The 17,361-nt window shown below is 29.5% G+C and overlaps 1 protein-coding gene across 1 annotated transcript in view; it reads right to left on the reverse strand.

Annotated features, from left to right (window-relative positions):
* The window catches only part of LOC100215375 (GTP-binding protein 4), a 43,690-nt gene that overhangs the window by 26,213 nt on the left and 116 nt on the right, over positions 1-17,361 (reverse strand). Inside the window, exon 1 of the mRNA XM_065810725.1 lies at positions 17,299-17,361. This exon is cut by the window's right edge and continues 116 nt beyond it. Within this exon, the coding sequence (XP_065666797.1) occupies positions 17,299-17,346 (48 nt within the window). The 5' untranslated portion in view covers positions 17,347-17,361. The remainder of the gene's footprint in view (positions 1-17,298) is intronic.

The raw sequence follows: 17,361 nt of genomic DNA on the forward strand, positions 1-17,361 counted from the left end.
TCAACAATCAATATATATCTCAGGGTGCGAATTAAGCGTATCACGAATTGCGATTGCTTTTCACACCTTTGCAATTAGTTTTAAAAAAACATTTTATAAATATTTGTTTTCTTTGTTAACTTTTTTTTCTTCTTTCTTATCTTAGCATTTTTTTTGTGGCCATTCTTAAAAGTAATGTTTTGGTTTAAGTTTTTTATTAGGGGTCACGCTAAATTTATCTTTTTTTCACTTTTTTTCACTTTCACCAGAAACAGTTAATTTAGTGATTAACTTTTATCAAAGTGATGAGTTTCAAGAATGATGCCAGGAAAAAAAGATTTTGTAAGAGTTAATAAAAAATTAACATGTTTAAAAAAGATTATTGCTACTCAATCTTAATGAATTACATGTTGCATTTAAAAAATACAACCCTAACGTCAAAGCCAGTTTGTCAAAGTTTTGTACGCTTAAACCTAAATGGTGCGTTACAACTAATGCACCAAGTACTCATAATGTATGAGTATACATACATTACCAAAATACAAAATTTCTTATTGATGCTATTATGTGAAATAAAAGTTATAAAGATTTCATGGCATTGATTGTTTGTTCGCTTAAAATGCAGAATGCATGTTGCATCAATGTAACCAATGCCCTGGTACTGAAGCATTAAAAAGTTTTTTAGTACAGGAGTTTATAGACCATGAGCTCAAAGAAGATGTAGCATTCAAGCAATGGCAGAGTACCGATTGTACAACACTATTATTACAATCATTGCCATTAGATGAATTTAATGATTTATTATGTGACAGCTTTGACAACCTTACCACTCATTTATATATTGCAAAAACACAAAGTAGATGCTTGAAAAACTGTAAAGAAAATCTTAACCAAAACGAATGCTTAACTTTAGGAGATTTTACTGAAAATTATCAATATGTTGTTCAGGATGAGGTTCAAAGTTATCACTGGAGCAAAAGTCAATGTTCACTTTTTACAATTGTACTTTATTTTATAGAGAAAAAAATTCTCAAACACAAGCCTTTTTGTTACCTTTCAGAAGATGTTGATCATGACACAGGATTTATTTACAAGACTCAGGAAGATATAACTAGATATATCAAAGAAAATCTACCTGATGTATCAAGTGTGAAATACTTTTCCAATGGTTGTGCAGCACAATTTAAAAATTTTAAAAACTTTATCAACCTTTGTCATCACAGTAAAGACATTGATTTAAATGCTGAATGGGTATTTCTTGTTGCCAGTCATGGCAAATCCCCTGTGATGGTATTGGTGGGACTGATAAAAGAGTAATATGTCAAGAAAGTCTAAAACAAATGACTACTGGGCAGATTTTAGATGTTAATTTAATATACTCCTTTTGCAAAGCCAAGATAAATGGAATTTATTTTCTAAAGATGAAATCGACCAAACACAAGCACAATTAGAAAAAAAGATATTTAGATGGAAGAACAGTTCCTGGCACAAGGACATATCATCATTTTATTCCAATTGCTTCAAAAACTATAAGTTACAAAAAAACAAATATTGATAAATGCATTGAAATATTTGACATCATTCCAAAAAGCAAACATAATAAAGAAATTTCATTAAACATTAAAAAATGAATTATATTGCATGTTTTTATGATGGATTTCGGTGGGTAGAGATAGCTGAAGATGTAAGTAAACTTGATATAAAAGTCAGATTCATGCATCCAAATGGACCAGGTAAAAACTTCTTTTGGCCAATGAGAAATTATGAGTGTTGGGTGCTCAATTCTGAAGTTATATGCCTAATTTCTACACCCACAACAATATCAGGCCATACATACAACATATCTGATTTAGATTTAAAGAATATAAGCAGTTGGTTACAAAAAAATATATATATACATTAAAAACAATTTTGTTGTAAATTTATTTACCTATTTCACATTTGAAATTTGTCTTTCTTTTTTTGAAATCCTTAGACGGAAGGATGAGGAGGTGGTTAATTAAATCCCACTGTCCACCTTATTAAGTAACTTACAGTAACTTAAGCTATTTTAAACTCAGAAAATTTATAAGATTATATTTAAATATGAGATAACATGTTAAAAAAATAAAAATTACAAACTAATGTTCAAAAGATACAGTTTTATACTAACGCAATCCCCTTTCTACCTCATTTCCGCTATGAATTTTAAGTTGCATAATGTTGCAGTTATTGTGTCTAGGTTAGAAATGAGGTTTTGCCAATTCTCTCAAGTACCCTGGTTTAAAAATGGCTTGCGGATTTACATTTTAAGTCTAAATTTTGGACTAGTTTTGTTAAATTGTAAATTTCAAATGTTGAAATATTTTATTTTAAGTCTAATAATCTCGTTTTAAAATATCTCGTTTCGAATTTATAAAGTAACCAATAAACGATTTCTTAAAAAGCGCAATTGCTTTAAGAAGCCAATAAATTTTTGCTAAATTGTTTACATGCATTTAAATTTAAATTTTGCAAATCTTTTTTGTATTTAAAAGTTCTTGTTTGTATTTAAAAGTATTGTATCTTGTTTGTATTTATAAGTTGGTTTTAAAATTAAATATAAAGTATTTAAAAGTAGGTTCAAAAAAAAAAATTGCAAATTAAAGAAAACTTTTAATATCAAAGGTAAATACTTATGATTATTATATTTAGAGTAATGTTTTTACCTGTTTATATTAAATAATTTTTGTTTTGCAACTTTTTGAAGGAACTAATGGATTTACTTAATTTAGTCGGAGGAACTAATGGTTTTACTCAATTCCTGAATAAAAAAATGTGGGGGCCATGGGCCCCCAAATTTTTTCAAAAGGGTTTTATTTCTTTATTTTTTAGCAAAGCAGATTTTTAATAGTAAGTGTTGATATTTTAGATTTTTTTGGTGCTTTCACCCCCACTAAAAAATCACGCTGTTGTCCATGACTCTAAGTGTTATACTTCAATACAGTTTACATATATAATTAGTCCATGAGAAATGCCAAAAGTAAAGCCTTCAATTAAACGGATGAAAAGTGAAAAAAATATTGTGGTGGCCCATGTGAATTATCAATAACAGATCCAAGCACGTTTAGACAGGTTATTCAGTACTATTACTACCTTGTTCATATAAATCCAAATGCAGATATCGTATTAGTGACTCAGCAAATAAGCAATAACATAAAATCAATTTGGGCTACAGTAAACCCAAGTTTACCTCTTATAACCGACAAACCTATTAATAGGAAAGTTAAAGATCTTCTTGTACTTGTTAAGGATATTAATCACAAGCACGGAAAAGCAAGCGCTAAAAGAAATCTTGATGCAAACTTAGACAAACTTTTTGATATTTCTGCACGTTCCTGCTCATTAGATGTGTTTCCCTGTAGTGACAGAAAAGTTTCATGTAATAAAGAAAATTGCATAGAAGAACATATTGTATGCCTTTGCTCTCAAAGTAATGAGGTACCTCTTGAAGACAGAGCTTATCTTCGTGATCAGAGGGAAAAAATAGGTCCAAAAGGTGCATATCAACTTTCTTCCGTTGATAGATTTTCTGTCAAAAGGATTCAAAGACTTGATAAAGAACAAAAAAAAATATCTCATAAGCTAGTTGATGAAGATGAATCCCTCATACCACAGGTAAACTTAATTGAAGAAACAAGTGGTTTAATCATTATGGAGGTAAATATTTTATTAATACAAGAAAAATTTGTAGTAGATGAAACAAAAAGTATTTTATTTTATTAACTTTTGTTAGAATTAAGGTGAATGGAAACCAATAAATAATCCTATTGGAAAATACAACTTGGTTAAACTTCCAAGATTTGCAATGGAACTAGTCAGAAACGAGTGTTCGACAAATGTAGGTGCAGCCCTTGCAAATGCTTTACTCCATGACATAAAATAACTTCTGAAAAATGATGTTGATATAAAAGATATTTTGATTGACAAATGCAAATTAGATAGGGCCAAGTCAAAAGTAAAAATCGTTAGTGAAGATGTGGACTCAGAACAAAAAAAAGCTGTTAATTTGTTTTGGGGTTGATAGCAAGCTCGATCAGATAACTAAAACAAGTAAAGTAATAAACTCACCTCAAGGAGAAGTACTAAAGAAATGCATTAAACCTAAACATCACCTCACATTTACTTATGAAGATGGAGAATAGAGTGGAAATTATTTGACTCATAGGACGATTCCTGTAACTGGTGCTACAGGCTTAGTTCTTGCTACCAAAACGTTCAGTGTTTTACAAGAACATAACAGTTTGTAAAGTATACAAGCTGTTTTTCTTGACAATACTGCTACCAATACTGGACCAATAAGTGGCTTAGTGGTAAAACTAGAAGAGTTTTTAAAAAGAAAATTACATCTAATTGGATGCGCCTTACATCAAAATGAACTTCCGTTACGAGCTCTTTTTGTGAAACTTGATGGTGACACAACCGGGCTAAGAAGCTTCAGTGGTCTACTTGGCAAAAGATGTGCTGAAAATATTCAGGATAGAAATCAAGTTTTGTTTGAATGTATTGGAAACCCAATTGTAGATATATTCAAGAAGCAATACTAACAGGCCTTAGTTGCGATCAGACTTATATTTGAATATTGCAAAGGAATAGGTATTGGTAAAGTTTCTGATAAATTCACCTGAAATTTTTTAGGGTAATAATTTTTCACCCAAATTATTGATTCTTGTAGCTGTTTTTGACTGATTTGAAACAGTTTTTGAGTTTTTGTACCTCAAAGTAACGCAATATTAGAAAAAATTTTGGAAACTTTTATGTGCTACAGTTCAATACTAACAGACAAGCTGTGCCAATTTTTTGTTTCTTTTGTGTACTTAGAGTTACCACTTGTAGAAAAATTAAAGACCTGTACTCTATCTTATGACATGATTGCAGACCTATGACTTAGGTGTATATTTTTATTTTTTCCCTAAATAAATATAATCAGTTTTTCCTAAAATAAAATTATCAGTGTCTTAACCTAATTTATTTGATATGATTTTACAATATGTATTTGTTAAATTTTATGCATATAATATAATTACAATGATATAATTTTCACATAGTTGTAATTTTCACATGGTTATAATTTGAGTGTAAAATACTTCAACTGCTTCAAGAGTTTGTATTAAAATCTAAATCTGCACAGTATTTTCTGGATTTTATTATTTTAGTTTTAAATATTGCAAGAACCAAAAAGTAAAAGTTTTGTTTATGCAGAAATAGTTATATGTAGAAATAGTGTACTGGTTGCATTTTAGACAGTTTTAATCACATTTATACTTGAGATTTCATTTTTACGATTTTATTACTGGAAAAATATAAAAAAAGTTTATTTTTAGATTATAATGTTTGATGTTTGGATTAGTAAAAAATGTCACAGAAATGTTGTGTGGGAAGAGTTTTGAAATGAAGATTGTGATAAAATGTCATATTGTAGAATGGTAGGAAGAATAAGACTAAAAGATACTGATATTGAAGTTTTAATGCAAGGGATAGGATACTCTTTCAAACCAAATGAGAAGATATGTTTTCACCATGAAAAAGCCTATATTTCTAGATATGAAGCACTTCAAAAATACTGTTGTGATCCATTTAAAGTCCACAAGAAAAAAATTATCAAGGGATTGTGTCAAGTCAATATATCAATAGCAAATCAACTTAAGATCAAACCTGGTCAAATAGTTTGTACTAACTGTATGAATGAATTCAAACTTGAAAAAATTACAGAAAGTAGTCAAGATGAAGCTGCTGAAGAAGATTTGAGTTGTTCAGACCTTGATAAGACAGTTCTTAATAAGAGTGTGTCTATTGGAATTATCTCCACTCAAAAATGTGAGTAATGCAATGTAAATGTAAGACATAAAAAATAGGATATGGAAAGCAAAAAGTTAAAACAATTGCAACAAGTATGACAAACCTAGTAGTGTCAGCATTGGATATAGACCCAAAAGATAAAGTTTCGGAAAAAGAGCAAAAATGTATAAATTGTAATGATTTAGACCAACTGTTAGATGCAATAAAAATAAAAAATAAAATGAAAATAAGTTTAAAAGGAAGAAAAAGTTTAACTACTAACACTAACTTCTGATAGTTGGTCAATTGGAAAAACTTGCAAAACATTTTCAGAACATCTTGTTAAAAAAGTTCGAAAGTTAAAAAAATGAAAAAAGAATACTTGATAAACCTGAGGCTAAAATAAGACAGCCTTTTGTAGATATTGTTAAATAAAAATTCATTGAAATTTATGAATCCGAAGAATTCACAAGACAATGTCCAGGAAAAAAAAACTTTGTTTCTGTATGTATAAGTAATTTAAAATTTCATACACAAAAATATTAATATTAGTTCAATTAAAGGAACTTTATCTTGAGTTTAAGAAGTTATACCCTAAACACAAAGTTGGATTCAGTAAGTTCTGTGAACTAAGGCCAAAGTGGTACATTACAGTTGACAGTAGTGGAAGCTCAGTTTGCGTATGTTCTTATCATCAAAAAACTAAGTTAATGTGTGCTGCTTTACTTAAGGGCCATTTAATATATCACAAAGATTAGATCAAAGTATGTGTTTGTAATATATATATACAAAACTGCATGTTTCATCTATGTTCCAACTCCCCTGGTAAAGTAAATTTAAAGACTTACTTGGAAAATGTGTTTGAAAATAATGATTTTGATTTTAATGATCATATTATATACAAACAATGGGTGTCAACTGACTGAACTGCACTTGTCACAGCCCAAACAAGCATTATTGAGTTTATTGAACTCTAAGTGAAACTTTGTATGATTTTTGTCACCACCACTTTATCAAAGAAGTACAACCCTCCTACTTATCAGGGGCAGAAAGAACACTAGATCCACCTATGTACTATCTTGAAGATCACAATATAACTGCTGAGCACCACTTCTTTGCTACATCCAATGGCAAAAGTTTATATGATGGAATCACACAGACTTTTGCCATGGGATGTAGCAAAGAAGTGATGTAGCATTTTTGCCAATCAACTTGTTTCTCCACGCAGCGGCCTTGTTAATCAAGGTTCGTGTTTCGGAGTTATAGAGTTGGGAGAGGGTTATAACCACAAGTAGCCTCCTCACCTGTAGTGGCCTTCTTGGCATTGGGGAGTTTAATAAATTAAAAAAAAAAAAAAAAGGCTACGAGCAGCAAATGTAAACCAGATCCTCACACCAAATGAACTGTTTACATAGGCTGAAAAAACATTAAAGGTGTTAAATTATTTTACATTTCAAGTGATAATATCAATAATCATGAAACTTATTTTAACCTAAAGAAACGATATGAAGAGATGTGCACAGTCCCAGGCACAAGAAGCTATCACAGTTTTGTACCAGGTGGAGAGAAATTATTTTTACGGAGGATATCTAGCGATACTGTCTATGATCTACACATTTGCTAAATAATATTAACTTGGCAAAAAAAGATCCTCTAAACTTTCAACCTGGTAAATACATTGCATGTCTTTATGATGATGAATGGTACATAGGGCTTGTACTTGAGATTTGTAATGAAAACCAAGATGTTAATGTAAAATTTATATATAGAATCAAATTAAATTTAAAATGGACTAATGATGCTTGATCAAGTCAATGTGGGGTTCCATTTGACAAAGTAATATGTCAAATAACTGCCCCATCTATTAATGGTAGAAGTGCTCGTGACTACAAACTTGCTAATAATGTTTATGAAAGTATTATGAGTTATGTAAATCAGAGATAAAGAAATTAGTGTACTTGTGTTTCATGTATATACACTTCTTCTTTCAGCATTTTTTATTTTTTTTGAAGTATAATATAACTTGCACTATTAGGTATCCTTTTAAACTAAAAAACCATTTAACTCAAAATGCTAAAATTATTCCATAAGATAGAGTATAGGTCTTTAATTTTTTTTTAGTGATTGTCTATATATAGAACCTTGCCAGTAAAAATTTTTATAATTTATTTTGACTGTCTACGCTACTTTCTTTGCCTACAAAGTGAATATAATTTATTGTAATTTTTAAAAAAAGTGATATTTTAACAGGCTGCTGCAAGTGCTAAAATAACTTTTAACACATAATTTTAATTTTTTCCACAAGTGGTAACTCTAAAGACACAAAAGAAACAAAAAATTGGCACAGCTTGTCTATTAGTATTGAACTGTAACACATTAAAGTTTCCAAAATTTTTTCTAATATTAAGTTACTTTGAGGTACAAGAACTCAAAAACTGTTTCAAATCAGTCAAAAACAGCTACAAAAATCTATAATTTGGGTAAAAAAATTATTACCCTAAAAAATTTCATTTGAAGGTAGTGCATTTAAAATGTATGAGCAACTCTGAAAAACTTTGGAAGTACCAAACAACTTTGCTGAGGATATTGAAAAGGTTCAATTAAATGCAGTTAATGGTGTCAAAGCCTACGAGCAGTTCAGATATCAAAGATGGAATGAAGGTGAATCCATTAATGTGTATTGGGCCAGCTTGCATCATCTTAATAGACTAGCCAATGTTAAAAGCAAAGAACTATTGTAAAGACTGTACATAACTGAATTGCCTGATGAAATTTCAAAGCAGCTACAAGCACAAATGAAAATATTTGGGATCTATTTGCAGGATGCATTAAACTAAACAAGAGCGCTCATGTCAGAAGCAACAAAAAAAGAATGTCTCAACAACAATCCATGGATTCTATAAAACATTAAGTAATCATTCACTAATGATTTTAACTGCTAATATTGCGATAAGCCTGGACATGCTGCTGGAAGCTGTTTTTCGATGGGACAAAATGTTTTCTATGTAGAAAAACTGAAAATACTGTGAGATTTTGCACATCACATCAGGGAAACACAAATGGGGAATCGCCAGCACCAACTGTTTTCTTGAAAAACTATTGGCGCTTCCAATATGCATTGTGCAGGTAGACCTTTGCAAGAACACCTTTGCCGAAAAAGCCTCAGTTGACACTGAATGTATACAAACTATTATTTCAAACAAAATGGGTCAGAAAGCCAGTGTTCATACCACAAGAAAAAAACCCAAGGTATTAGCTGTAAATGGAGAACTTGTGAAAACAATGGGAGAAGGTACATAAACATTAATAACTGAAGAAAAACAACTAAAAACATTAGTTTTTAAAACATAAGACAAAAAATTATTCTAAAAAGTGTAGCTAAAGGTATTGATGCAGTTATTGGTATAGATGTCATTAATTGCTATGGAGGAGTGCACTTGTACACTGGAAAAATTAAATCTGGTTTTGCTTCGATTCATACAAAGATATAATATATTGGTATAAAAGACAAGAATTTTGATGCCTATTTTGACAGTACAAAATGTACTGTTGAAAAAATGGAAACAAGGTGAATCACAACTTAAGAATTTGGTCGTGCAGTACAAGGTGAAACCCAGAGCCCTGGGAAGCTTCAAAAATACAAATCAAATAGAATCAAAAAAGTGATTCAAGATTCGATTCAAAAGATCTTCATATATTTAAATCAAGGTTTTTTAACAAACTTTCAAAACTAATGGTTGGGGCTCTAACCATTATTAAGGGACTAATTTTTTTTACAAAGCACATATTTTGATATTTGTACATTAAATTTCATAGAGAGCAATTATATTTGAAAAACTTTTTTTATAAATTGTCTTCGTACGTGACATATTTGACATAGTGATAAAATATTTTGATTTGTTGCACTTGTAAGAAAACTAAATTAGATTAAAAGACATTCTTTTTGCAAACTCTTAATTAAAACCCTAAATTACTAGATTTCAATTCATACAATGACAGGAGTTATAAAGTCGTACTTTGAAGTAAAAAGTCAGTTTTATTTATGTAAAACATGTTAAGCTACTTTATGCTTTCAAAACTCTGGTACAACATCACATTTCTGGAATCACTTAGAAAGAAATCAAGACTTCATACTTAAGCAGAAGCAGAGCAAACAAACTAACAAAAAAACTGTCGAAATCAGCTGTTTAATCGAAGCAAAGCTTTATGTCAGATTTTCTAAACAAGACTCAATTCAATTCTTAATAATCTTGATTGAACACAGGAAAATACCTGGTGAAAGTTTTATACTATTGTGCTCAAATCTTTCTATAAAAAATCAAACCACCCCATTCATCTATACTTTTACATAAAATAATGACTTATAAAAAAATTTTAGAAAGTAAATTTAAAAAGTAGTACTTGCGAAAATTATTTAAAGACACTCAATGTTGTAAATATTCCATCATCTTTGATCATTAAAAAGCTGAAAATAATAGCAACTATTTAGCTTTAACGGTTCATTTTATAACTCTAACAAAATGAAAGCTAAAATCATGTTACTTATCTGTGGTAAATCTTAAAGATATTGATGCGGATCATGGTTTTAAAAAAACAAAATAGGTTATTATTAATCAATTCACTAATTTAATCTTTCTCAGAGCATTTTAATTTTTTGCTTTGTTTTGCTTGCTGTGTTTTAACTAATTACTTGAAATTTTTTTTGCAATGTTCATTAATAAAAAAAAGGGGCAACTGTATAAATGTGAAGTGCAAACTGGCATAAGCGCAAAGAAGCTGCAAAAACTGGCATAAAAGCACCAAATAAATAAGCAAACACTGGCATAAATGCGCACATGTAATAAACTTTTCTCACCATTCTCTATCTAATAATAATTCTGAATAATTCTGATTTAGGCGCAAAAGAATAAAGATATTTTATTCTCATTTTTATTCTATCAAGTTACGATGTTTTATTTCTTTTTAGTTTTATTTTAAGATTTTTTTGTGGAACACAATACAAATGTTGAGTGTCTTTAAATAGCTTGAAACTGTTTCAAGAAAATAGAAAGAGGGAATAGGAAAGATTAAATGGAATGTAAAGTCTGGAGCCTATAAAGAATTTTTTCAAATAATATTTCTTTTCTTTTTTTGAAACATATATTATAAAAAAATGTTTTAATTTAGATATCTTTAAAATGTTGATTCGATTCATGTCTTCAATCCTAGGCAGAGTGTTGAATCTTGATACAGGTATTAGACAAGCAATTGAACACTACATTGACAACATAATTGTTAATTAAAAAAAGACATAAGTTGAAAATGTCATAAACTATTTAGTGTGGTATGGATTGGTGACCAAAGACCTGGAGCAATATGATGCTGCACATGTGTTGGGATTTTCTAAACGGAGATCAAGCTCAGTCATGGTTGGTAAAAATACTGTGCCAATTAGAAGCTATTGATTCTGCAAGAGAGTAATGGAATGCTAAAGGGATTCAAAATAGAACAACATTGTAGTGTGATGCAAGTAACATAACTAGAATATACAAGTAACAAATAGAATACAATAGCATAATAATTAAGAATGCAGCCTGGCTTTAAAGTATTAATAATGTTATGCATATTATTATTACTGAATTAGACGCTGTGGTGTGTGGGATAAATCTAGCCAATAAGTGGGATATAAAGTACCTATAAGTATTCACTGAATCAATAAACTGTTCATGGATACTTTAAAAGTGTGATGACTGAAAGTCATAGGGTTCAATCAAATGGATTATTAAAAATGCTTATTAAACGAAGACTTTATTGCAAAACTTAATATAATATACACATTTTGTTGAAATGGGTTCTGTCTGCTAAAAAATAAAGCTGACGTATTGACAAAAATTCGAAAGACCTGGTTAAACAAGCCAATGTAATTCAATTGATGCATCATCAATAAAATGGGAACATGGAGTGCTAGATGTATTAGATACATAGTATTTAATACATCTGTGTGCTAGATATATTAGGTACGTGATATCATGGTATTGTTTGTGACTCACTATAAAGGGTTACCATATTTAAAAATGATCAACTGTGGACCAAGTTGATTTGATGTTTAGAGAAAGATACCCTATGAAGATACCAAAAGTGTAGTAAGTCAATTAGATTCCGTATTTAGGGAGCATGGCCCACCACAAGAACTATTGACGGAATATTGAGTGGTGTTTAGATCAAATGAGTTTTCAAACTTGTTTTTCAACTTGTTTCTCCACACAGCAGCCTTGTTCATTAAGGTTTGTGTTTCGGAGTTATAGAGTTGAGATAGAGTTGTAATCACAACTAAAAAATAGCCTCCTTGACTGTAGTGGCCTTGGGAAGGGTGAATGAAATCATTAAAAAAAAATTATGTGAGATATGGTGTGTAAAAAAGATGTATAAATGTGCATATGGACCATCAGGAAATAAAAGTGTGTAGTGTAACCATTGCACAGTAAAACGAACAGCAGCAAGGACACAAATATGTTCATTACTAATGGTATTTTGGCAACTGCTTTCAAAAAGATAACTTCCTCTGGTGTCTACTAATTTAAGGGAAGAAAAACATAAAAATTTAGAAAAGATTACAACAGATTACAACAACATAGAATTGAAGAATAAGTTTAAGTTCGCCTTGTTGATGCAAAGTGCACCTCAGTTTGGAAAATTGGTACTGTAACCAATATACAACCAAGACATGTGCAAGATGTGAGAATAGCTCCTGCCTCAAATTCTATAAATATTATCAGAATGACAGTGATGATAATAAATTAGAAAATTAAGTTATTTATTCAAAGAAACAGTTGCTGATGCTGAAGAGGAAACTGATGCCAGAGAAGTCACCGATAATTTGTAACCATTGATCAGACGGTCGACCAGAGAAAGTCAACATTTAAATGACTAATTTGCTTAAAAACTTTAGATTTTGGGGAGATGTGATAATGGCTAACTGTAACAATAGTTTGTTGTTATACTTGTTATAATAGTTAATTGATGTAATTTATTACCATTAGCCATATGGTATTTTTTACATAATTATGCCCTTGAGAATTTTTGTTGATGTATATAAATTGTAAATATATTTTGAAAGAGAAACAGAATTTAAAAACATAAACAAAGTTGTCGCATCAAAATAAGGGAAGTCATAACCTGTAAGTTTCAGTTTATAAATCTATTGATAGTATACAAACCACAGATACCAATGGCATTAAGCACACTTGACTCATTTTTCTGACATTCTTCATTAGGCAAGACTAAAAAGTTTGTTAACACTATTTATTCATGGTAGCATGGATCCAGATAATGAAAACCCAGCTGACCCAAGAATACCACATTGGAGTAATAACGTACACATCAAGGTAACCTGTGATGCAAATTTTGAAATCTTTTAATTTTGTCCATAGAAAATAATTTAATTTAAACCTTTTTAAAGTTAAATTTTGACTTTATAGCATGACAATAAAAACACCTGTAAAATGAGAACCATTTTATATAATTTAATAAAAATTGGTGCAAATGTAGCATATGGCCACACTAAACTCTGGATGAAATTTCAGCTGGATTACTTAACTGGTTAAGAATTTATGTCAGTTTTAATTATATATAAATTTATACTTTGTTAGTTTTTTGCTATTTATACCTCAAAACGTAACCAGTTACTGTGATATTTGGTCATTATTTTCAAAATAATGGTTGCATGAGTGTTCTACTAACACTCATGTAACTGTTATTTAAATAACAGTGTAATACTAACAATTTTTGTTATAATTCTTTGATTGCTACAACTACCTTTTTTTATTTTATAGACTAAAATATTGATTTGCTATTTAAAGTATGGTTTGACTTGGCTTATGCATTGCGTGAAAATATCAGAATTTTTTCAGGTATCAACTACTAATGATTAAAAAGCTTTAATAAAGATAAATTAATTAGATTAATAAAAAAATATTAAAATTTAGATAACTAAAATAATTGATAAATAAAAAGTTTGGAGGGCCAGTCAGAGGTTTGGAGGGCAAGTCAGAGGTTTGAAGGACCAGTTAGAGGAAAATCTTATGAAAAGGAGAAGAGTCTTTTGAAGAGCAATAAAAATCTTTTGTAGAAATGTGTCATCAAATAAAATCTCATCTAAATTATCATTAAGTATGACATGTCATTAATTTAAATAATTATTTCTTTTGAAAATCCTGAAAAAATGATTAAGACAGTTTACTGCTTTCCAAGTAGGTTGAATATGCCAACTGTACGAAACAAAGATAAATATCAGTGATTCTTGGGTACTTCTCTAGCTCTTGTTAATGTACAATTAAAGAAGGGACTATCAAACAATGGATTAAAGAAACTGATCAGAACTGTAAACATCAAGCAGCAAGATGGTAAAAACTTTTATAAGAATTTCTTATAAGCAGATCAACACCTGAGCGATTTCTTCACCTGCAGTGACTTAAAAATTAATAACAGAAAAGAAGATTCTAGTACAATTCAGGTTGTTGCTCACTGCAATGATTTATCAAGTCTTGTGAATCATGTTATTCAATCTTTCAAAATTTCTAGTGAACATTTTGTTAAGCTTGAAATTAATGATGGTAAAGATTTTCTCAATTTTTGTCTAAGCATTGTTGATACTGTGTTAAGGGTTGTTACCAGTTCACAGCTTCAAAAAGAACCTCCCACTCAAAGGACTGGCAAAGACACTGGAGTTAGGAGACAAATTCTTGTTGCGGTATCAGAAGATTTTCCAGAAAATCACTCTAACATTGAACAAATTTGGTCACTGATTAATGCAAATGGAGTTAAGCTAATTTTAGCTTGCGATATAAAAGTTGCAAATATAATTTGTGGTCTTCAAACTCATTCAAGCATGCACCATTGTACATGGTGTGATGTCAAATCTTAATGTCTGCCAAATCTAGAAACTTGCAAAAACTGGGCTTAATCAAATCTAGCCTTGAGTCTTTTCAGCAAACTGGCCAGGATCATTAAAAAAAAGCCAATCATTAGTGGGCCTGACAATGTTCTGATTTTGGAAATAATCCCTCTGATGGAATTGGATCTCCTTATAGGAGTTGTCAATCATTTTTTCAAGATACTTAAAATTGCTTGGATGCTGTTAATTTCACACATTCAACTGAGCCTGTATTATGGGGGCGAGTTCAAAGGAAATGAATGCAGGAAGCTTCTTAAAAATACAGATGTACTCCAGCAATTTGCTGATACAAACTCAATTCCCAACATTCTTCACATAATTAAAGCATTCAAAAGTTTAAATTTAGTTGTAAAAGCTTTGGATTTATCATTCAGCCAGTTTTCGCTAAAATAATTGAAAATTTCAAAAGGCGTTACTTAATGATACAAGTGCAGGCATAATACTCGCTTGATTTTAGCGCAATGACCCGTTTGGTGAGCACAATGAACCACTTGATGAAAATTTATTTGAATGAAACAACATAAACCTTTTTAGACAATTGCTCCATATGCTCTGCTTTTTATGCATGTGCATCAAGAACCGTGATACTAAAAATAACTTTAAATAAACTTTGTATCTTGCAAGGCTAGTGTATTTATCTTTCTGAAACCAAAAAATGCAAATATCATTACCTATCCAAATTTTTCAGAAACTAATTTTATATTTAGACATCTAAAGATAATATGTGTAAAGCCTACAATGATCATTTGTATTACAATCTTTCTTTAATATATAGCTAATAGTTATCTCTTAAAATATGTATATTTAGACAATGTAAAATAAAAAAAGCGGGAAATATCTGTAAACAAACTTAAATTCAAAATATATTAATTTTTGGTATTTTAAGGATATCTAAGGTTTTTTTAATGAAAAGAGTGGAAACCCTGAAATAGCATATATCAGAAGTTGGCAGCATATATCAGAAGTTGGAATTGGAAATTAAGGCAAACTTCATTTAATCACAAGTCAAATGACAATAATTTTCAATTAAATTTTGTTTTTGCTTCTGTATTAGCTGTAAAATAATGTGAAAACAAAAAAATAAATGTGAAAAATAAAATAACAATAATCTTTTTAACAATGATTTCTTTTTTTTATTAATTTAATGACCACAAAATGAAACACATTTAATATTTTTTATATTTATAATTTTACAAAGTAAACAACATTTTGAATCTTTAGAACAAGATTTTGAATATATTAAAATAGATATTTTTTAGTTAAAACTATTTTGGCAGAGGTGTGCTTGATTCAAGTGTGATTAAAACGATGATTTATTTTAGCCATTTTTTAAATTGAAATTAAGATATACCACGTTCCCCTGATCCTGTGAATCAAGAACACCTCCACCACTATTTTAACTAAAAAATATCTATTTTAATATATTATAACAAATATTTTTAAATTTGGTAAAAGATCAGCACAAAAAGAACAAAAAATCATAAAAACAATGTAATAAATTCTCATTTATATAATTATAGCTTTTAAAAAATTTTAGCTTTAAAGATAATGATATTAATTATTTAAAAACTATTTAAACTTAAAATTTACAAATTTACATAGTAATAAATGTAAACTTGAAATTGAACTAAGTTGATTTTGTAAAAAAGCCTATGGAAGTTTACAAAACTGGAATTGAAAACTATGGAAACTTATAGTATACCAGAGTTGTTATTGCTTGGCCTTGGCCTTGCCTTAAAACCAAAAATGAAGACCTTGGCCGTGAAACTGTTAGCCTTGGTTTTGAAAATTTTGGCCTTGGCCTTGATTTTTTTGACCTTGACCTTCAAAAAAAAAAATACATTAAATTAAAGAATTAAAAGTTTTCATTCTTAATTTTTATGTATTGTATTCGGCTTTCATATATATTTGCAAGTATGTTTTCTTATTGACTTTGTAGAATTTTGCGGATAACCTTGGTTTATTTTTACAACATGTGGTTTATTGTCACAGCAATTGTTACCTACAGTTTTGTTAATAATTGGCCTTAACGTTAGGCAAAAATTTAAGTCTTTGGTCTTAAAAATGCTTGCATAGCCCTTGGCCTTGAAGCTCTTATTCTTGGCCTTGACCTTAAAACTTTTAGCCTTGGTTTTGGCCTGGGCCTTGTAACATGCGGCCTTGGCCTTGCTACTTTTGGCCTTGTTAACAACTCTGTAATATACATTCACAACAAAGTGTTTTACATCAAATAATAATAGTAATAATAATAATTGTAATAATAATAATAATGATAATAATAATATATAATATATTATAGTTATACTATATATAACTATATTATAGTTATTCTAAATTAGTGATGAAAACTAAATATATTATCAGAGTTTGATACTATTCAGTTTTCAAAATTAAGTTTTTATTTAAAAAAACTATTCGATACCTTATTTAGTGCGTTTATGAAATTATATATATATAGTAAAATGTATTTGTATATTGCAAACACGTGTTTTTAAAACTTTTTAAAATCACGATAATTAAAATTTAATTTAGTTAGGAGTCCAACTTTAATCTGGTTAGAGTTTCGATTTAAGTGGATTCATACTCCTTACCTTGGATGTTGGAACAACTTGAATTTTTTTAAAATTGTAAAGTGACATGTCTTAAATTAAAAT

This window comes from Hydra vulgaris, chromosome 11 (genome assembly GCF_038396675.1).
Source record: "Hydra vulgaris chromosome 11, alternate assembly HydraT2T_AEP".
Classification (NCBI taxonomy): Eukaryota; Metazoa; Cnidaria; class Hydrozoa; order Anthoathecata; family Hydridae; genus Hydra; species Hydra vulgaris.